The 18,405-nt window shown below is 44.0% G+C and overlaps 1 protein-coding gene across 1 annotated transcript in view; it reads right to left on the reverse strand.

Moving 5' to 3' along the window:
* Window positions 1–18,405, reverse strand: part of tbcd (tubulin folding cofactor D) — a 270,699-nt gene that overhangs the window by 188,845 nt on the left and 63,449 nt on the right. The window contains exons 12-13 of the mRNA XM_078570695.1: window positions 8,017–8,091; window positions 93–187 (exon numbers count right to left, since the gene is read on the reverse strand). Of these exons, the coding sequence (XP_078426821.1) occupies window positions 93–187; window positions 8,017–8,091 (170 nt within the window). The remainder of the gene's footprint in view (window positions 1–92; window positions 188–8,016; window positions 8,092–18,405) is intronic.

Here is an 18,405-nt window from a genome sequence, read left to right on the forward strand (position 1 = left end):
AGTGTTGTGATTTAACATGTCCTGCAATTTCTAGTAAAGGAGGGCAAAGTGAGTTTTTTTTTAAAAAGAGGCACATCTGGCTTATTACATACCGTCAGGGAGCCGAGAAGGAAGCAACAATCCTCTTCTGCCCAGTTCAGCCAGGGCAAGACATCCACCATGCCAGGCTGTGTCTGTTTCCTGAAAACTGCAACAATATAGATATGCAATATAAATGTAATTTAACGTCAGATTGCCTGACTATTAATTAGGGTTTGTATAATTGGGGGAAATATACTTGCACTAGAAATAAAGAAAAAAACAAAACTAATCTCAGTTAAGTGTATTAGTTAAGAGGAAATACAGATTAATCACAGTGTCTCAGCAATACAGTCCAGAATGATGACAGTTAAGGATTAAGAAATCTTACTATTACTATGGTGTACTTCGAGTTACGGGAAGAAAAACTACATTGTTGTCTAAAAGATTTGAGGACTAGAAAATACAAATGGAGATTAATGTGAAATGCATTTAAAACAGATATCAAAGTAAAACAGATATCAAAGAAAGACTCTTTACTCAAGTGACAAATATTTGGAATTTTGGAATAATTGCAATGCTTCAACAGATCAAAAAGCCCTTTCTGATTGCTGAACATTATTGATTAAAAATTAATGCTTTTTTTCTGAAAAAAATAAGGTTTAATTACTATTCCCTGTAGTCATGTTTTCAAAAAGGATAATTTCAATACTGACACTTGATAATAATCCCACATCAACAGAGCAGCCAGAACTGTGTCACCGCCTTGATTTGCAGTAAATAACATGCATTTACAGCTCAGTAACAAAGTTGGCATGCATGCATCATGACATAAAATCATGGATAAGAAAAGCAAAATCCTCTTGAAATATATCTATAAAAATCATTTATATTGCCTTTTTAGCATAACATTCAAACTTGACCAGAAAGTAGATCAAATGGAGAAGGCAAATCATTGTTAAAGACATAAAAAGTTGCCAATAATTATGTGGAGTAAAAGAATAGATCTTTGTTAAGTCGTAAATGATGTTAAGTTCAAAGGAAAAGGTGAAAACAGATAATGTACCATCACTGACCAGTTTCTACCCACAGAGCTTTTATGAATTATGGGAAGGATGGGAATTGTTTGCCCATCCAGTGGAGGCTGTTTAGTGCAGAACTGTCTGAGATTTCAGGCACTAAGTATTATCAATAGCTCTCTTGATGTAATAAACAAAAATGAAGATAGGAAAATCCAACAGCATTTACATAGATCAATTTAAGTAGAATATTACTTTCAGGCATATATCTGTACAAGCAATTCCCATAAATATGGAAGATTAGAAACAGAACTCAATGGCTGGTGGACCACAAGTAAAATACAGCAGTGAGCAAAATGCTCTTAAGAAAAATGTTCGTTTCACTTGACTGAGACCCTTAATTAAAGTACACGTTTGCTCTCATCCATTCAGTCCACCAAGCCTGGGAGAGAATATTATTACCACCATTTATTGCCACCCCTTATTTCTCAGAATATAAAGCACAAAAAATCCACCCAACCCATTTTTCTTTTGGCTTTAGGTATGTGCTTCCAGTTAGGCAGGTTTCATGTAGAAATGTTATTGACGCTTCCAGCTATTTAATCTTTTGTTTAATTTTGGGTGTGATGAAAGGTGGCTTCAGACAACTGGTTTTGGGGAAACCAATAATTGCTTGTCACGCTAATAAATCCACAGTAAATTATAGCAAATAATATGCTTACTTCAGGAATATCAATGTGCAGGGAAAAAACACATTTGACAAAATAAATACAAATACACTCCATACCCCAAAATGATAACACCAGTGGAAAATGCATTCAACTGTCAACCATACTTGAAATACTCCCCAGTGGGAGTTACCAAGCACTGGCATGTTACCAAGCACTGAGGTGAAGCAAATAAACCATTCATGTAGGAAGAAGATGTGGGCAGAATCAACCCAGATTTGCATTAAGTGTGGTAGCGGGCAGGAAAAAGGACGTTTTACCCGCCAGCCACAATGGCGGCTTTTCCCACTGTTTCATCCCATTCCCGGCGCATCCCGCCTCATCAATAATACATTCCTGGGAAACATGCTGGATCGCTGGCGGGGCAGCCTCTGATTCGCCCATCCTGCTGTCGGCTCAGGCCTTCAGTAATCCAGGTGCCATCTTTAAAGGGCGTCCCTGCACAGAGCTAGTTCTCTCTAAGGCATTGGAAGCTGCTGGAAAATCATGGCTGCCAAAGGGAGGAAACATGCTGCCCCCAAATTTGGCAACACTCCCTTGGGCGCCTACTGGACCTGTGGAGGCCCGATGTGAAGTCCTCTATGCCCACTCTGGGCTAAGACCAGCAAACAAGGTCACCAATCTAGCATGGGAGGCGGTAGCAGTGATGGTCAGCGCCAACACCCTGCAAAAGAGGACACCCACCCAGTGCTGAAAGACAATGAGTGATCTCCTCCATTCCACCAGGGTAAGTCACTCTTCTCAGCACTCTCAACTTTCAAACCCATCATATATCGACAGGGATCTCACTCACTGCCAGTTCCAGGGGCATCACCATTCACTCTCTCACACACACCTTCATCTGCCCTGCGGATTGTGTCCTCATCCCGGCCCATGGCCACTCACCACCCACACACCCAGGCATCCTTGTCATCTGGCCTGGCAGGCATCCTGCTTACAAGCTCTCCATATCTATTCATGCAGGACAAGTTGGCACACAAATAAAAGAGAGAGGTCGCAGACTGGTGGAGGAATGCCTGACATCAGGGTCTTCACAGGCTTTGAAAATAAGAATCATCCAGCTGGCCGGCGATGATCTGACCATTCCTGTGCTGACGGTGAGGTCGGCTGTGCTCAACCAAGTGAGGAGCCAGCTGTGCAACATCCATCAGACAGCCATGCTCTGAGTCAGTTCCCCTGTTCCGCAGTCCACTGCCACGCACTAATTATCTCTCCTTGCTTTTGCAGGCACATCTGCAAAGCAGTGAAGGGGTCCACGACTCAAGCCCTGAAGGCACTTCGGAAGAAGAATCTGATGACGTCCTAATTGAAGACCAATCACAGCGCTGACCCACACCCTCCACCAGCACAGAGACACAAACCTTAGTGGGAGTTAGTTCGAGAGAAGCCTCGGGGTCTCAACCTGGTGAGCACATTGCAATGTCTGATCCACAGCATGTGGTGGCAGGGACTTCCCAGGTTTCTGGCACTTGGAGGACTGCTAGAGACCAGGAATCTGCTGAGCACAAGTCAGATGAGAAGCCTCTAGGCTCAGTCATACCTCAGCTGCTGGAGTTGCAAAGGCAGCTGCAAAGTCAAGGCGTCCCTAGCCAAGCTGTTCCAGTACAGCTACAACACTGGTATCTACCCAGCTATGTAGAAAATTGCCCAAGAATGTCCTGTACACAAAAAGCAGGAGAGACCCAATCCGGCCAATTACTGCCCCATCAGTCTACTTTCAATCATCAGTAAAGTAATGGAAGGGGTCATCAACAGTGCTATCAAGCGGCACTTGCTTAGCAATAACCTGCTCACTGCACCCAGTTTGGGTTCCACCAAGGGCAGGTCGGAGGCTAGGAATCCTGTGGCGAGTAACTCACTTCCTGATTCCCCAAAGCCTGTCCACCATCTACAAGGCACAAGTCAGGAGGGTGATGGAATACTCCCCCTTACTTGCCCGGATGAGTGCAGCTCCCACAACACTCCAGATGCTTGACACCATCCAGGACAAAGCAGCCTGCTTGATAGACACTCCAAACACAAACATTCACTCCCTCCACCACCAACGCACAGTGGCAGCAGTGTGTACCATCTACAAGATACACTACAGGAATTCACCATGGCTCCTTAGACAGCACCTTACAAACCCATGACTACTACCATCCAGAAGGACAAGGCCAGCAGATAGATGGGAACACCACCACCTGGAAGTTCCCCTACAAGTCACTCACCATCCTGACTTGGAAATATATCGCCGTTCCTTTACTGTCGTTGGGTCAAAATCCTTGAAATCCCTTCCTAACAGCACTGTGAGTGTATCTACACCACATGGACTGCAGCGGTTCAAGGACGCAGCTCATCACCACCTTCTCAAAGGTTAAGGGCAACTAGGGATGGGCAATAAATGCTGGCCCAGCCAGCAAAGCCTATATCCCGTGAATGAATAAAAAAAGCTCGGGAACATCAGGCAAGGGTCTCTGCTGCATTCCTCACATTGTAAGGCACAATGGAGGAGTTTGTCCGCTTTCAGTCTGAGGTGATTGCGCCAGTATGCCAACACACCAAGGCCAACACTGGTAGGATGGCAGTCGCCATGGAGACCTTGGTCCAGAACATCGGTGCTGCACTGCTGCACAGGCCGACCTCCATTGCTTAAGTCATAGTTAGCCTCCAACATTGTCAAAACGAGAGAGGCACAGACAGCTTGATCTCATTCCAGCTTCCCCTTCTCTTCGAGGAGTCAGCCAGGAGCTCTCAGGCACCCATAGTGAGGAGGATCAGCAGGTGCACATCCTGGGGCCATCCACCCAGGTGACTCCAGGAGTGTCCGGATCATCCAAATCCCTGCTTCCTATGACCCCAGACCTCCAGCTCTACAGGCCGAGGAGGCTGCCTCTGCACACAGCAGGACCCAGAAAGCAGACTGGGGCCTCACAGGTCTTGGCCCTCGAGAGGACGCCCGCCAAGGTCATCATTTTCAGGGCGTAGCAGTCAGCAGGCTGCCTCCACCTCTGCCGTGACTGTCGAGGGAGTGCCAAGACATAGCACAGGATTAGGAAGATTAAGAAGATATAATTGCACAGCCTCCGCACGAGCATTAATCACTTGTACTTAATATTCACTATTGTAAATTAACCCCAAGAAAGTCTCCTTGCCTATGGCTCCTTAACAGTGTTCATGTCACTCAGATGTGAAACCTCGGTTCCTGCACAAGATAAAGGCAAGTGACTCAGTCCAGGGCCTCTTCCCTGTGCAGTGCATAACCTTCAGACCAAAGTGATGGTCTGGCTTAACGCTCACTCAACCTATTGGTGCTGCCTACACCTCGATGGTGCTTGTCATTGCTGCCAGAATGAGGAATGGGCAGGCATCACAGAGTTCCATCATTCTCCCTGTGTGCTCTCAGTACCTTTGAGGTGGGGCTGCCCCCTCCATCTCTTCAGCGTCTGTGACCCATGACACTGTGCTCCTGAAGGGGCCTAGTGCTGAAGGCTGACAAAGGATCAGGTGCATTTAAAGTTTCACGGCTGCATCTCCATGATATGGCCCTGATCACAGAGTATAAACAAGCTGCCCTCAACTAGAGAGGAGTCAGACATTCACAGAGGCAATGTGAAGATCTATGGAGTGTATTCACTGCGTATGGTCATCATCCTCTTGGAATTGAGCGACTATTAGGGCCTCCTCTGCATCTCCATGACATGAGTCTGAGCACTGAGGGCATGTGCACTGCCATCAGCCACACAGAAATCAAACATTCACAGATGCAAGGTGAGGATGTCAGGACTGTCTTCATTGCATCTCATCATCATTCTCCACGAATCTTGCGGCTATAAGGGCCTCCTGAGCGCTCCTGCCTCGTCTGGCCAGTGCGATGGCCTCATTGCCAGCACCCTCGCCTTCGAGGGCCTCATCACCATAATCCCCTTTGATGTCCTCCTCATCGGAAGATACGTGCAGCTCCTCCATCTCCTCCTCAGCCAGGTCCTCTCCCTTTGCAGCGCCAGGTTGTGGGGTGCGCAGCAAGCAACGATGATGTACGACACCCTCTGTGGGCTATATTGCAGTGCTCTACCGGGCGTGTCGAGGCACCAGAGCTTCATTTTCAAAATGCCTTTAGTTTGCTCCATCAAAGTCTGGGTCGTGGCATGAGCCTCGCTGTACCGTCACTCTGCTGCAGTCTGAGGCCGCCGCACAGGCATCATCCATATCTTCTGTGGGTAGCTCTTGCCCCCGAGCAGCCAACCCTGTAGTATCTCCGGAGCCTGGAAGATGTCAGGGCTATGCTTGTGTGTGTGGAGGCTTGCGAAATCCCGCACAGGTCACCCGTGGAGCCCTGGAAGGAGACACTAGCATAACAATTGAGCACTGTGGTCACTTTCACAGACACTGGCAGTGGATGCTCTCCATGTCCCCAAATCCTGCAGCAGGTGGCACACTTGACCAACCAGTTCCCTAGACATGTGCAGTCTTTAGCGACACTGGTTCTCAGTCATCTGCAGGAATGACAGGCGTCATCTATAGACCCTGGGTCTAGCGAGGCTCCTACGAGCGATGCCTTATTTTGGATCTTCAGCCGCATGCAAAGCAGGCCCTGCTGCCCTTTCATCTAGAGTGAGGTGCTCCTTCCTCTGCCGAGACAGGTGTCTCCGCTGTACCCTTCTTCTGCTTCTCTGGTCTCTGTAAGCCATGAGGCATACTGTTAAATCACCAGGCTCCCCCATGATCCTGATGTTCTTCTCCTGCAGGATCAAAGAAAGAGGTATGTGGGTTAGCATATGTGTCCTAAGAACTTCTCTTGGTTAAGGTCTGAAGGCCCCTTCATGCATGCAGAAAGTGCTGGCCACCACTTGGATGGCCAGTGCGTAGTGCGCTCATTGGCTGTCCGAAACCCCACCCACCTCCGCCCCACTCCACTTGACCGATTGGCAGCAGCTTCGGCCACTGGATTGCATGCTGTGCTCTCAGCTCAGGCACAGGCATTCTCCTAACCCACACTGCAAGGCTGCGCTGTTAGCTTGAACCATAATGGATACTGGTCCACACCTTAATGATGAGATTGCAATGCGCTATGAGCGCCTCCACCAGTGACTGCGCCATGGCCACCTTTCACAAGGGGATTGTACAACTTGCCCAGTCGGCCAACTGCTCCCTAAAACGCACATTCATTTGCAGTCTGCGCTCAAGGGGTGAAAAGTTCTTGAGCATTTGGCAGCACGTTCATGCTTTTGCGTTGGTTGAGTGGGCAGAAAAGCTTCAGAAGTCTGACTCCAAGTATGTCAATAGAGCTGCAGCTGAATGGTCTCAGCTGTGGAAGAATGCCCACTTTTGACAAGCTTTTCCAAGTGCGTGGCTGCTTCCCTCACCAGCACCCCTTTCCCCCGGCATGTGATCGAGTCTTTCCTTCAGTCTGTCTGTGCTGCCTTGCCCCATACCCTACCGTTGTCTGACCCGCACTGGAGCCCTTACCCTGGCACTGTACTGAAAGGCAGCAGGGCTTAAAATGAGATGCAAATGTATTAAAATGACGTTCCCAACATCTGGCGGTGGGAAACGCAGCCCGCCATTGCTGCCTTCTCGCCACATTGTCCCCCTACTGCCCGCCATGACGCCCGACCCCAACAGGGCCTGAAAATTCTGGCCCTGGTGGAAATGAGTTTGGGGTCAGCTTTTTATCACATTTCAATTATCTTACATGAGCTAGCCATAGGGTAGTACTGTTAACTCAACCAATATGAAGTCACCTATTTGTCCTCAGTCGAAGTCCAGGGTGCAATGTCCAGAAAGCTAAGATGAGACAAATGCTCATGCCTAGTTCTAAAGCAGATAATTGTCTAAAAGTAAAGTTAAAAATTTGTAAAGCAGCTTCAATATCAATAGATACTATCTTACTGCAATCCCCTCTGTACAATTAAAAATAACTGGATATTAATTCTACATGGCTTCATAAAATACCAGCATTAAGGATTCATGCATTGTTTTTACCTCTGCAATTCATATCCTAAGGAAACTAAGAACTCTCTCCAGAATTCAGGCATTAAAATGAAGAGTTAACCATCAATTCAGGAGGTCTGTTAGCCTGAGTAAATTTCTGGCTTGCCCAATACCATTCCAGTGCAAGTTTTAAACTCCTTCCAGTTTTTCCAATAGAATGTAGTGACAAACTTGTGAGGCATAAGTTGTTACTCTATTTACTTCACTGCAGCACACTACATCACCTGATATGGGGCCAAAAAATTTTGCAAAATATAACCAAAACGATTAATCATTACCTGAAACATTCAAGTACAGATCCAACAACATCATCTGCAAGCTCTTTTGGAAGTCTTCCAGTCACTCTTCCTATTCTGAAATAGGGTACAAGATAACATATCAATTCAAATTTTTATCATCCAGTTTACTCCTCTCAACTGAGCAAATATTAAGAAAATGGCATCTTGAAGACTTCCGTCATTTTAATTCACCAAATGAATCATAGAAAAAAATTGCCCAGTATCAACTGATCTTATAGGCATAGCTAGACAAAATAAGAGCATCTGCCTACCAATGAAGTAAGTAGAGCTAGCTGAATGGTTCTGGTAGAAAGGCATGCAGTTATCTCCCTCAAATGTCAGTTTGGCTCAGAAGTGGCCATGCTCATCTGAGTCAGAAGATTGAGGCTTCCACGTTCCCTTTAGAATTTAAGTGCGTAACCTAGATTGACATTCCAGTGCGCTACTGAGGCAGTGCTATAATGTCAGAGGCGCCCATCTTTCAGATAAGGAGTGAAAACCGGCCCACTTAGGCGAACACCAAGGGTCCCTTGACACGATTCAAAGACGAAGAAGGAGTTTGATTCTAGTTTAGACAATTGACATTACCAAAACAGATTGTGTTGTTTATTTCATTTGTTGCTTGTGGGACCTTACTGTGTGCAAACTTGGAATGGTGCATGCCACATATTGTGCCTTTACTTCTATGTTATTCATTGGCCATGAAGCCCTAAACAAATACAAGGTAGTGTATAAATGCAAGCTTGCAATCTCCATCTTTCCGTAGACTGAACTTCCAAGCCTGCTTTGTTCTCAGACATAAATACAGAACCTAATTTAAGATACACTTAGACTAACTTTTTCTTGCCTCTGCAAACTAATTATAATATTTAACGTTTCCTATATTATAATCGTGAATACACATTAAAGTGCTTCATTAGTTTTGAAGCATTTGTGATGTTCTGGTGTCATCAAAAGCACTAGATAAATGCAGGCCTTGCTTTTTTCTTTATTATATAAATTGTTTTTACAAAAATAATTTATAAATGCAATGAAAAGATACTGCTCCGATGTTTATGTTGTGAAATTGATCCCAAACTGATATTTTTGGGCAAAGAAATCATACTACAAATCAAGGCTAAGCCTTAAAATACCTATCCTGCTTTACTTCCTCCCACCAAACACTAAAATCCATGACTCAGAGTAATGATGTTTGAAACATTGTTAATAGCTGCACCTAGAAAGCAAAGAGCACAATTTTAGAAAAAAGTGTCTGGGAAAAGACAGTCTCCTAATTGCATGCATTTGTTCATGTGCCAGAGCAAAGTATTTTCTCTTGGGGTGTTTACTGTAAATCTTGTAGCTTTCTTTGGATTACACTGCACAGAGGGGAGCTCAGATGTCCTTTTGACCATAAATTGCAAATGTGCATAAACATAGGAGCAGAAGTTGTGAATAACAAAACATAACCATATTTCCATGAATACACAGTCACCTGTGACTCTCCAGCGAAAGCATTTTCATTATCTCAGTAACCAAGACACCACCATAATTGCCCTTGAGAAGGTAGTGTTGAGCTGCCTTCTTGTCCACTGCAGTCCCTGTGGTGCGAGTACACCCACAGCGCTTTTAGGGAGGGAGTTCCAGGATTTTGACCCAGCGAAGGAACGGCGATATATTTCCAAATCAGGATGGTGAGTAGCTTGGAAGGGAACTTCCAGGTGGTGGTGTTCCCATGTATCTGCTGCCCTTGTCCTTCTAAATGGTAGCAGTTTGGAAGGTGTTACCTGAGGAGTCTTGGTGAATTCCTGCAGTGCATCTTGTAGATGGTACACACCGCTGCCACTGTTCGTTGGTGGTGGAGGGAGAGAATGTTTGTGGAAGGGGTGCCAATCAAGCGGGCTGCTTGGTCCTGGATGGTGTCATGCTTCATGAGTGTTGGTGGAGCTGCACTCATCCAGGTTAGGGAAGAGTATTCTATCACACTCCTGACTTGTGCCTTGTAGTTGGTGGAGAGGCTATGGGGAGTCTGGAGGTGAGTTACTTGCCGCAGGATTCCTAACCTCTGACCTGCTCTTGTCGGTGTGAGTGAGTGAGCGAGAAAGAGCGCGAGAGTGCGAAAGCGTGCATCTTTCTCTGGCTCAGTTACATTCACAGGGTTCTCACTCATTCTCACCCTCACACAACAACACACTCGCACACATTCACATAGTGGGCGTGGGTGATAGTAAGCCTGAGGTTGGCAGTGAGCCGGATGCACGCACACTTACACTCTCACTTTAATGGTCGTGTTTGTTCATTACTCATTTTTTAAAAATCATCAATTTATTGCTTTGACATTGTTTTTTGTTTTGCTCAGCAAGTTGTTTCTTTTCTTCATATCTCAAATTTTTAATGTTGTGCCAAACTTTAGTTTTTTGAAATTTGCTCATCCTTTGAGCCCTTTGAGTGAGAAAAAAATTAAAATATGTCCTTGGCGCAAAAAGGTTGGAGAACCCTGTGCTATGTGGTAGGGGTCACAGGTTTGAAAGTTGCTGTTGAAGGAGTCAATATTGTTCTTTTTCTTTAGCTCATATTTCACACTGCCAACTATGTAGTGCAAATGTTCACGGAAGGATCTCTTTCTCAACCATTTTGATCCACAGTCCTAGCTTTTTTAGCTCAGATTGCTACTTTTCACATTAGTGGCCTAGGAATAAAGGAGCAAGCAATGGTAGCTAATGAAAAGTGCGCATGTGATCTTGGGCTCATATATGGTGCATCTCATGGTCAATCTTCTAATTTTTACAACAAATGTAAGTGCACTTCTCTTCTAATAAAATATTCGATCCCTGATGCATAGAACCATAGCACACTACAGCACAGAAAACAGGCCATTCAGCCCTTCTAGTCTGTGCCGAAATATTATTCCACTAATCCCATTGACCTGCACCCAGTCCATAACCCTCCAGACCTCTCCCAGTAGAAGCAGGACGACTGGCCATGTCACAGTGATCCAGGGTGAAGTAGCAAGGGGAACATGAGTTGGAGCTCTCACTGCCACACAGCAGAAAGCACAAGTGAAAAGAGACCAAACTGAATGCCTTGACCATTCCTGAAACACCCATCCATCTTTTCCAACCAATTTGAACAATCTCTAATTGCAATACATTAACACTTATGGAAACAGCTACCAGGGCACCTTACAGGGAGATGCAAGGTAAGGACTTCTTCACGGTGTGACCACATCTGGAATGGTCTCTGGGTAGAGCAATGGAAGCAAAAACTCTCCAGTCATTCAAGTGGTTGTTGTACTGAGGAATGTCATAAGGTTTCCATGTACTTTCTTTATGAACAATGTAAGGAACATATCGTTATTTCTGTTGGGCTGTTGTAAAGAACATATATTTTTATTTTCTGTTGTTCTGTGGATTAGAATTACAATGGCGGCAGGTTGAAAGACATGGAGCAAAGCAAAATTTAAACTGATTCAATATTAGCCTTTGTTAAATAACTCACCCCTCCCAAACCTTTGAAGATAGTTACTCACTGACACCTCTTAGACACAATTGTGAGAACCTCTCCAGATGAGAGTAACGACTCAGAAAATGTTAACAAGCTTTTCCAGTTAAAAGGCTCCACAAGACATTTTAATTTCCTCCTGTAACTAAAACCTCTAGCATGTTATGCTTTTCACACTCTATAGACGTTTCCTGGGTGGCAAGAGATTTTGTGTGCTAGCTCTTCAGGCAAACGCAGACACTTGGTAGGCTTACCGGTCCTGCTTGGAGTGGGGGAAATAGGTTTCAATTCATGGGGCACCAGCACTGGTGCTGGGGAAGGAGGGAACTGTACATTGGGATGGCCTTCATATGAACCGTGCTGGGACCAGTGTACTAGCAAATCATATAAATAGGTGTGTAAACTAAATAGTGGCGGGCAGGGTTCAATCGAGGGGAGATTTGGAAAGTCAGAGAAAGGACAAGACAATAGTGCAGGTTGGCAATGCCAATAATGATAAATCGAGTGTGACGGGAAGGGACAGAGTGTACAAACATAAGAGTGCAGCAGGAAATAAGGACAGAATAAAGAAAAATGGTAAAAGGACAGAATTAAAGGTTCTATGTCTGAATGCATGTGTAACAAGTTGGATGAATTGATAGCACAAATAGAAATAAATAAGTATGATATGATCGTTATTGCAGAGATATGGTGGCAAAGTGACCACAGTTGGAAGCTGAATATTCAAGGGTATTTGACATTTCAGAAGGTTAGGAAGAAAGGAAAAGGTGGTGGGGTGGCTCTGTTAATAAAAGATGAGATCAGTACAACAGTGAGAAATAAACCTGGTTCAGAGGATCAAAACGTATAATCAATTTTGGTGGAAATAAGAAATAGCATAGGAAAGAAGTGGTGGGAGTGGTTTATAGGCCCCCTGACAATAGCTACACTGTTGGACAGGGTATAAATCAAAAAATAATGGGACTTTTAAGAAAAGTACTGCAATCATCATGGGAAATTTTAACCTTCATATAGATTGGACAAATCAAATTGGCAAAAGTAGCCTGGAATGTTTGGGATAGTTTCTTGTAACAATACATTCTGGAACCAGTCAGAGAACATTGGTAATGTGTAAAGAAACAGGATTAATTAATGACCTTTTTGTGTTCACGTTTTTCTTTTAGATATAAAAGTACTAATCATACACAAGGATCGGTGAACAATAATGTGGGTTCTTCATTTGAAGACTAGATAAAGATAATGTTCACTGGGAGCTAAGTATAGTACATCTGACTTCTAACACAGCCACTCATAGACTGCCTTCAAGTCATGGGACTAATACATCATATCCTCTCAAGGTAGATAATGATTAACACGGTTTCCCTTTCACAAAACCATGCTGACTCTTCCCGATGACCTCGAGTTTCTCTAATTGTCCAGCTATAACCTCCTTAAGGATCAATTCTAACACCTTTCCCATGACAGATGTCAAGCTAACTGGCCTACTTTCTTGTTTTCTGCCTCCCTCCCTTCTTGAATAGAGGGGTTATATTTGCTACTTTCCAGTCTGATAGGACCTTTCCAGAATCTAGCTAAATTTGGAAAATTAACACCAATGCATCTACTACCTCATTTGCCACCTCTTTTAAAACCCTAGGATGAAGTCCATCAAGACCCGGAGACTTGTCAGCCCACAGCTCCATCAGTTTGCTCAGTACCACTTCCCTAGTGATTGTAATTTCACCAAGTTCCCCTCTCCCTGATTTACAGCTATTACTGGAATGTTTTTTGCATCTTCTACAGCGAAGACAGAAGCAAAATATTTGTTCATTTCATCTGCCATGTCCTTATTATCTACTATTAACTCCCCATTGTCACTCCCTAGAGGTCAAACACTCAATTTACTTACTCTTTTCCTTTTTAAATACCTGTAGAAATTCTTGCTATTTCTGGCTAGTTTCCTCTCATGCTCTCATTTCTTTCTCCTGATTAGCCTTTTAGTCATTCTCTGCTGTTGTTTATATTCTGACCAATCATCTGACCTGCCACTCATCTTTGCAGTTATATTTTTTCAGTTTGATGCTCTCCTTAACTTCTTTAGTTAACCACCAATGGTGGGTCCTCATCTTATAATTTTTCTTTATAGTAAGAATATGCTTATTCTGAGTATTTTGAAATATTCCCTTAAATGCTTCTCTATTGATCTATTCCCTAGCTCAATATACCAGTTCACTTCAGCTAGCTCAGCTTTCATGCCCACATAGTTGCCCTTATTTGAGTTTAAGATACTATTCTTAGACCCACTCTTCTCCCTTTCAAATTGGATGTAAAATTTAATCATATTGTGGCCCCTGCTACCTGAGGGTTCCTTCACTCTGAGGTCATTAATTAATTCTGTCACATTACACAATACCAAGTCTAATATAACCTGCTCTCTGGTTGGTTCCAGAATGTGCTGCTCAGAAAAAACTCTCTCGAAAGCATTCTATGAACTCCTCATCCAGGCTACTACTGCAAATCTGATTTTTCCAGTTTGTGTAGATTAAAATCACCCAGCATTATTTCCAACCCTTTATCACAAGCACTCAATATTTTTTCTTGTATACTTTGCCCTACATTGTGGTGACTTTAGGCAGCCTGCAGACCACTCCCATTAGTGAATTCTTTCCCCTGCTATTCCTCATCTCCACCCAAACTGATTCTACATCCTGATATCCTGAACCAAGGTCATCTCTAACTATTACACCAATGCAATCCTTGATCAACAATGCTACCCCTCCAGCTTTACCTAGCTTCCTATTCTTCTTAAATATCATATACTCCTCAATATTCAGGACCGAACCCTTGTCATCCTGCAGCCACATCTCTATAATGGCTATCAGGTCACATTTATTTGTTTCAATGTGCTCTATCAATTCACTTACTTTCTTATGAATGCTACATGCATTCAGATACAGAGCCTTTAGTTTTGTCTTTTTGTTATCTTTGTAAGATCAAGTCTTGACTATTGGTGTATTCTTAGGTTTTATCTCTCTATCCCTTCCTGCTATTCCATGACCTCCAATACCCATATTACTATTATGGTCTCTTGCCTTGATTTGCCATATTGATCCAAGCTTGATCCCTCACCCAACATGTTTAGTTTAAAGCCCTCTTTACTTCCCTAGTCATGCAATTTGCAAGAACACTCGTCCGGGCACGGTTCAGGTGTAGACCGTCCCAACAGTACAGCCCCCACTTTCCCCAGTTCTGCTGCCAGTGCCCCACGAACTGGAACCCACTTCTCCTATACCAGTCTTTGAGCCAAGCATTCATCTCCCTAATCTTATAAGTCCTATGCCAATTTGCACATGGCTCAGGTAATAATCGTTGGTTCCTACATGGGCCACGATGACTGGATCCTCCCACTCCTACTGCAAGTTCCTCTCCAGCCCTGAGCAGATGCCCCAAACCCTGGCACCAGGCAGGGAACACAGCCTTCTGAACTCCTTGCTGCAGAGCACAGTGTCAATCCCCCTCACTATACTGTCCCTTACTACCATTACATTCCTGTTCGCTCTCCCAGCTTGAAAGGCTTCCTGTACCATGGTGTCATGGCCAGCCTTCCTGCTCATCCACCTTGCAGATCTCACTTTAGTCCACACAGGTTGAGCACCTCAAACCTGTTTGACAATTGCAAAGTCTGAGGCTCCTCCATCACTGTCTGCTCGGTCCCATTAACTGCCTCACTCATGGTCACATCCTCCTGTCCCTCATTACTGTCCAAAACTGACGACCCTACTCTAAGAGGCTTACACTTTCGGCAGACGTGTTTGTCATGGATCAACTTGGCATCCAAAAGCTCCCACATTCCACAGCTGCAACATAAAATCTGTCCTGCCATTGTTACCTATGCTATCTAGCTAACTTAATGAAACTACTCACTTAATTAACTAAGAATAATTTCCGTCTATACTGCACCTCTTTTCCCATCCACTGAATTCCCATGTGAACCTAATTTGCTACTCACTCAGTCTCCATCTCATTCCAGCATAGTCGCCTATCTCCTCGCGTGCCCCTTACTGATCGTGCTGTTTGAGAGGCCTGTCTCTTTTCCCTATTCCTCATCCCCACCCAAACTGATTCTACATCCTGATCTCCTGAACCAAGGTCATCTCTAACTACTGCACCAATGCAATCCTTGATCAACAGTGCTACCCCTCCAGCTTCCTATTCTTCTTGAATATCATACACTTCTCAATATTCAAGACCGAATCCTTGTCATCCTACAGCCACATGTCTAGAATGGCTATCAGATCACATTTATTTGTTGTCCTCTGATGAGTCACTAGTTAGTTTAGCTTCCTCCTACAGTAATTAACACCACTTGAACCAACTGCTTTCAGGTGATTGACAGACAACTGCTACTCCAGTCAGTTCCCTATTTAACAAGCTAACCAAACTTACTTGAAGGTTAGTACTATGTCAGATCTTGATTTTAATCCGTAGTTAAAACCTGAAAAGGACTTACCAGAACTTACCACATGAACCTAATTCACTATTCACTCAGTCCCCATCTCTACCCAGCGTAGTCATCTGTAACCTCCTGCGCCCCTTACTGGTCCTTTACTATCTTATTGAAACAAGAGATTCTGAGGGGGCTTGATTGGGTGGATGCTAGGGAGATGTTTCCTCTCGTGGGGGAATCTAGAACTGGGGGCACAGTTTAAAAATAAGGGGCCTCCCACTTAAGACTGAGTTGAGGAGGAATTTCCTCAGAGAGTCACTGGTCGTTTCCACAGAGAGCAGTGGAGGCTAGGTCATTGAATATATTCAAGGCTGAGTTACAGATTTTTGATCTACAAAGGAGTTAAGGGTCATGGGGGACAGGCAGGAAAGTAGAGTTAAGGCCATACTCAGATCAGCCATGATCATAACGAACGCCCTACTCCCATTTCTTATGATCTAATGTTTGGCTCACGCAACTTAGACTCCACTATACCACTGTAAATCAAGTGACTCACTGAGCAAGGGCCGCTACCTTTTTGCATGCCTCCATTGCTCAGAGTCAATGCAGCAGATACCATGCCTTGCACAGTCCACTTTCGTGATCTCGGTGAAGCTCCTGTCCCTAAACAACGCTTTCAGATCCAACACAGTCAGCTGTCTGATCCCACATTGGTTTTCAAACCCTAAATGATCCTCCAGCAAATGTACAGTGAGCATCCTAAAATACATGAATGCAACACTCCTGCCCTCCAGTGCCAGTATCCCAATCACCAATACCAGATGTGGATCTATCAGCATTAAGTAGCAGTGTTCCATTTGCTGCAGCTTACAGCATCAACATGTATACGATATCTAATTACATTCACATAATGCCTGGAAGAATAAAAAAAATACTCAAGTGCTCCACAGAGACAAACAAAAAAATAGACATCAAGGAAAAGGAGATATTCGAAAGGGACAGATTAAAGAGCTGGCTTTTAAGAAGTGTTTTTACCATAGGAAATGGAGCAAGCCATTCAGCCCCTAGGGCCTATTTTGCTGTTCAATTGGGTCATGGCGAAGTGTCCCTCAACTCCATTCAGCCACTTTTGATGCATATTCATTTTCTTCCCCACTCCTCATCTTTACGTTCCAGCTTTGTGACGGCACTGGTTTTCCACCACTGCTGAATAAGCCTATTCTTACTGTTTTTGTCTTTGAGATCTAATGCTCATCATCATTTATCACTTGCTGCATTAACTAAAACTTTAAACAGCTTTGTCAGTCCTCGATTGATATTTATCCCTCTCTAGTTGATACGAATTGTCATGAATCAAGCTTTGTTCCAGCACTGTTATATTATATTCACAGCAAATGGGCAGTTTTCATGAGCAAAACAGTTGGATTTAGTTCATAAGCAAGAAAACACAGCATATAACCAGCAACATAATAACTGTTTTGACCATATATGAAGTGTACCAAAACAATAACATAGTTTAATCATTGAATGAGAGATGGAACATTACAGCCTCAATATTTACAGGGAGGCAGAGAAGGTGTGGGGATGGCTGAAAATAGCTGAAGAACTGGCAAGGGTGGGTCATAATAGATGCCGAAGGCTTGAGGGGCTTTGCGAAAAACACACTGTTCTTCCTGACCCACAAGGAGTGCTGAAACAGCCACTCATCTTTGGTGGGGGGGGGGGGGGGTGCTGGCAACTCCCACCTATGCTTATAACTACCAAGTTTCCCAACCCGTGGGAGCCCCATGCAGGAATGGTTCACTTCAAATCAGGTGCTGTCGGAGCAAGTAACTCTAAGCAGCCCATCTTGGACTTCACAGATGAAACAAACGATACAAACCAGAGAACCAAGATGCCTGCCTCATTATAGGTCCGCCTGTGCACTGCTGCTGAAGGGAGCTCAATTCAAGTTTAACTGGGTTCTTCTCAACAGCGATTTAAATTATTTCTAATGCTTATACATAGGTTTGAATAGCAGCAATCTGATGGTTAGTTTATTTTTGACACCTGACCACAAGAGGAACCGTTCTGAATATCCAATATAAATCTATAGCGAAATATCGACTGTCATGCAAAGGGTCAGTAATTTCGGAAATAGTTAGATTATCACAGCAAGAAAGCCCGTTTGATGGCTGATAGTCAAACAATATAACCTGTTTGCATCTTTTAGATTGTTTGGGTCTCAGAATAAAACAGTACAAAAGGCCATTCAGCCCATCCAGCTGCTGGCTCTTCGAACAAGCTATACAATTAGTTTCCCTCCCTTGCCTTTTTCCCTTCAAGCATATATCTAATTCCCTTTTAAAAGTTACTTCCACAATACTTTCAGAGGGCATCTTCCAGATCTTAATAACTTGCTGCATAAAAGAATGGCTCATATTGCCTCTGATTCTTATACCAATTAACTTAAATCTGTGTCTTCTGGGTACCAGTCACTCCTA

This window comes from Cetorhinus maximus, chromosome 24, assembly GCF_964194155.1.
Source record: "Cetorhinus maximus chromosome 24, sCetMax3.hap1.1, whole genome shotgun sequence".
Classification (NCBI taxonomy): domain Eukaryota; kingdom Metazoa; phylum Chordata; class Chondrichthyes; order Lamniformes; family Cetorhinidae; genus Cetorhinus; species Cetorhinus maximus.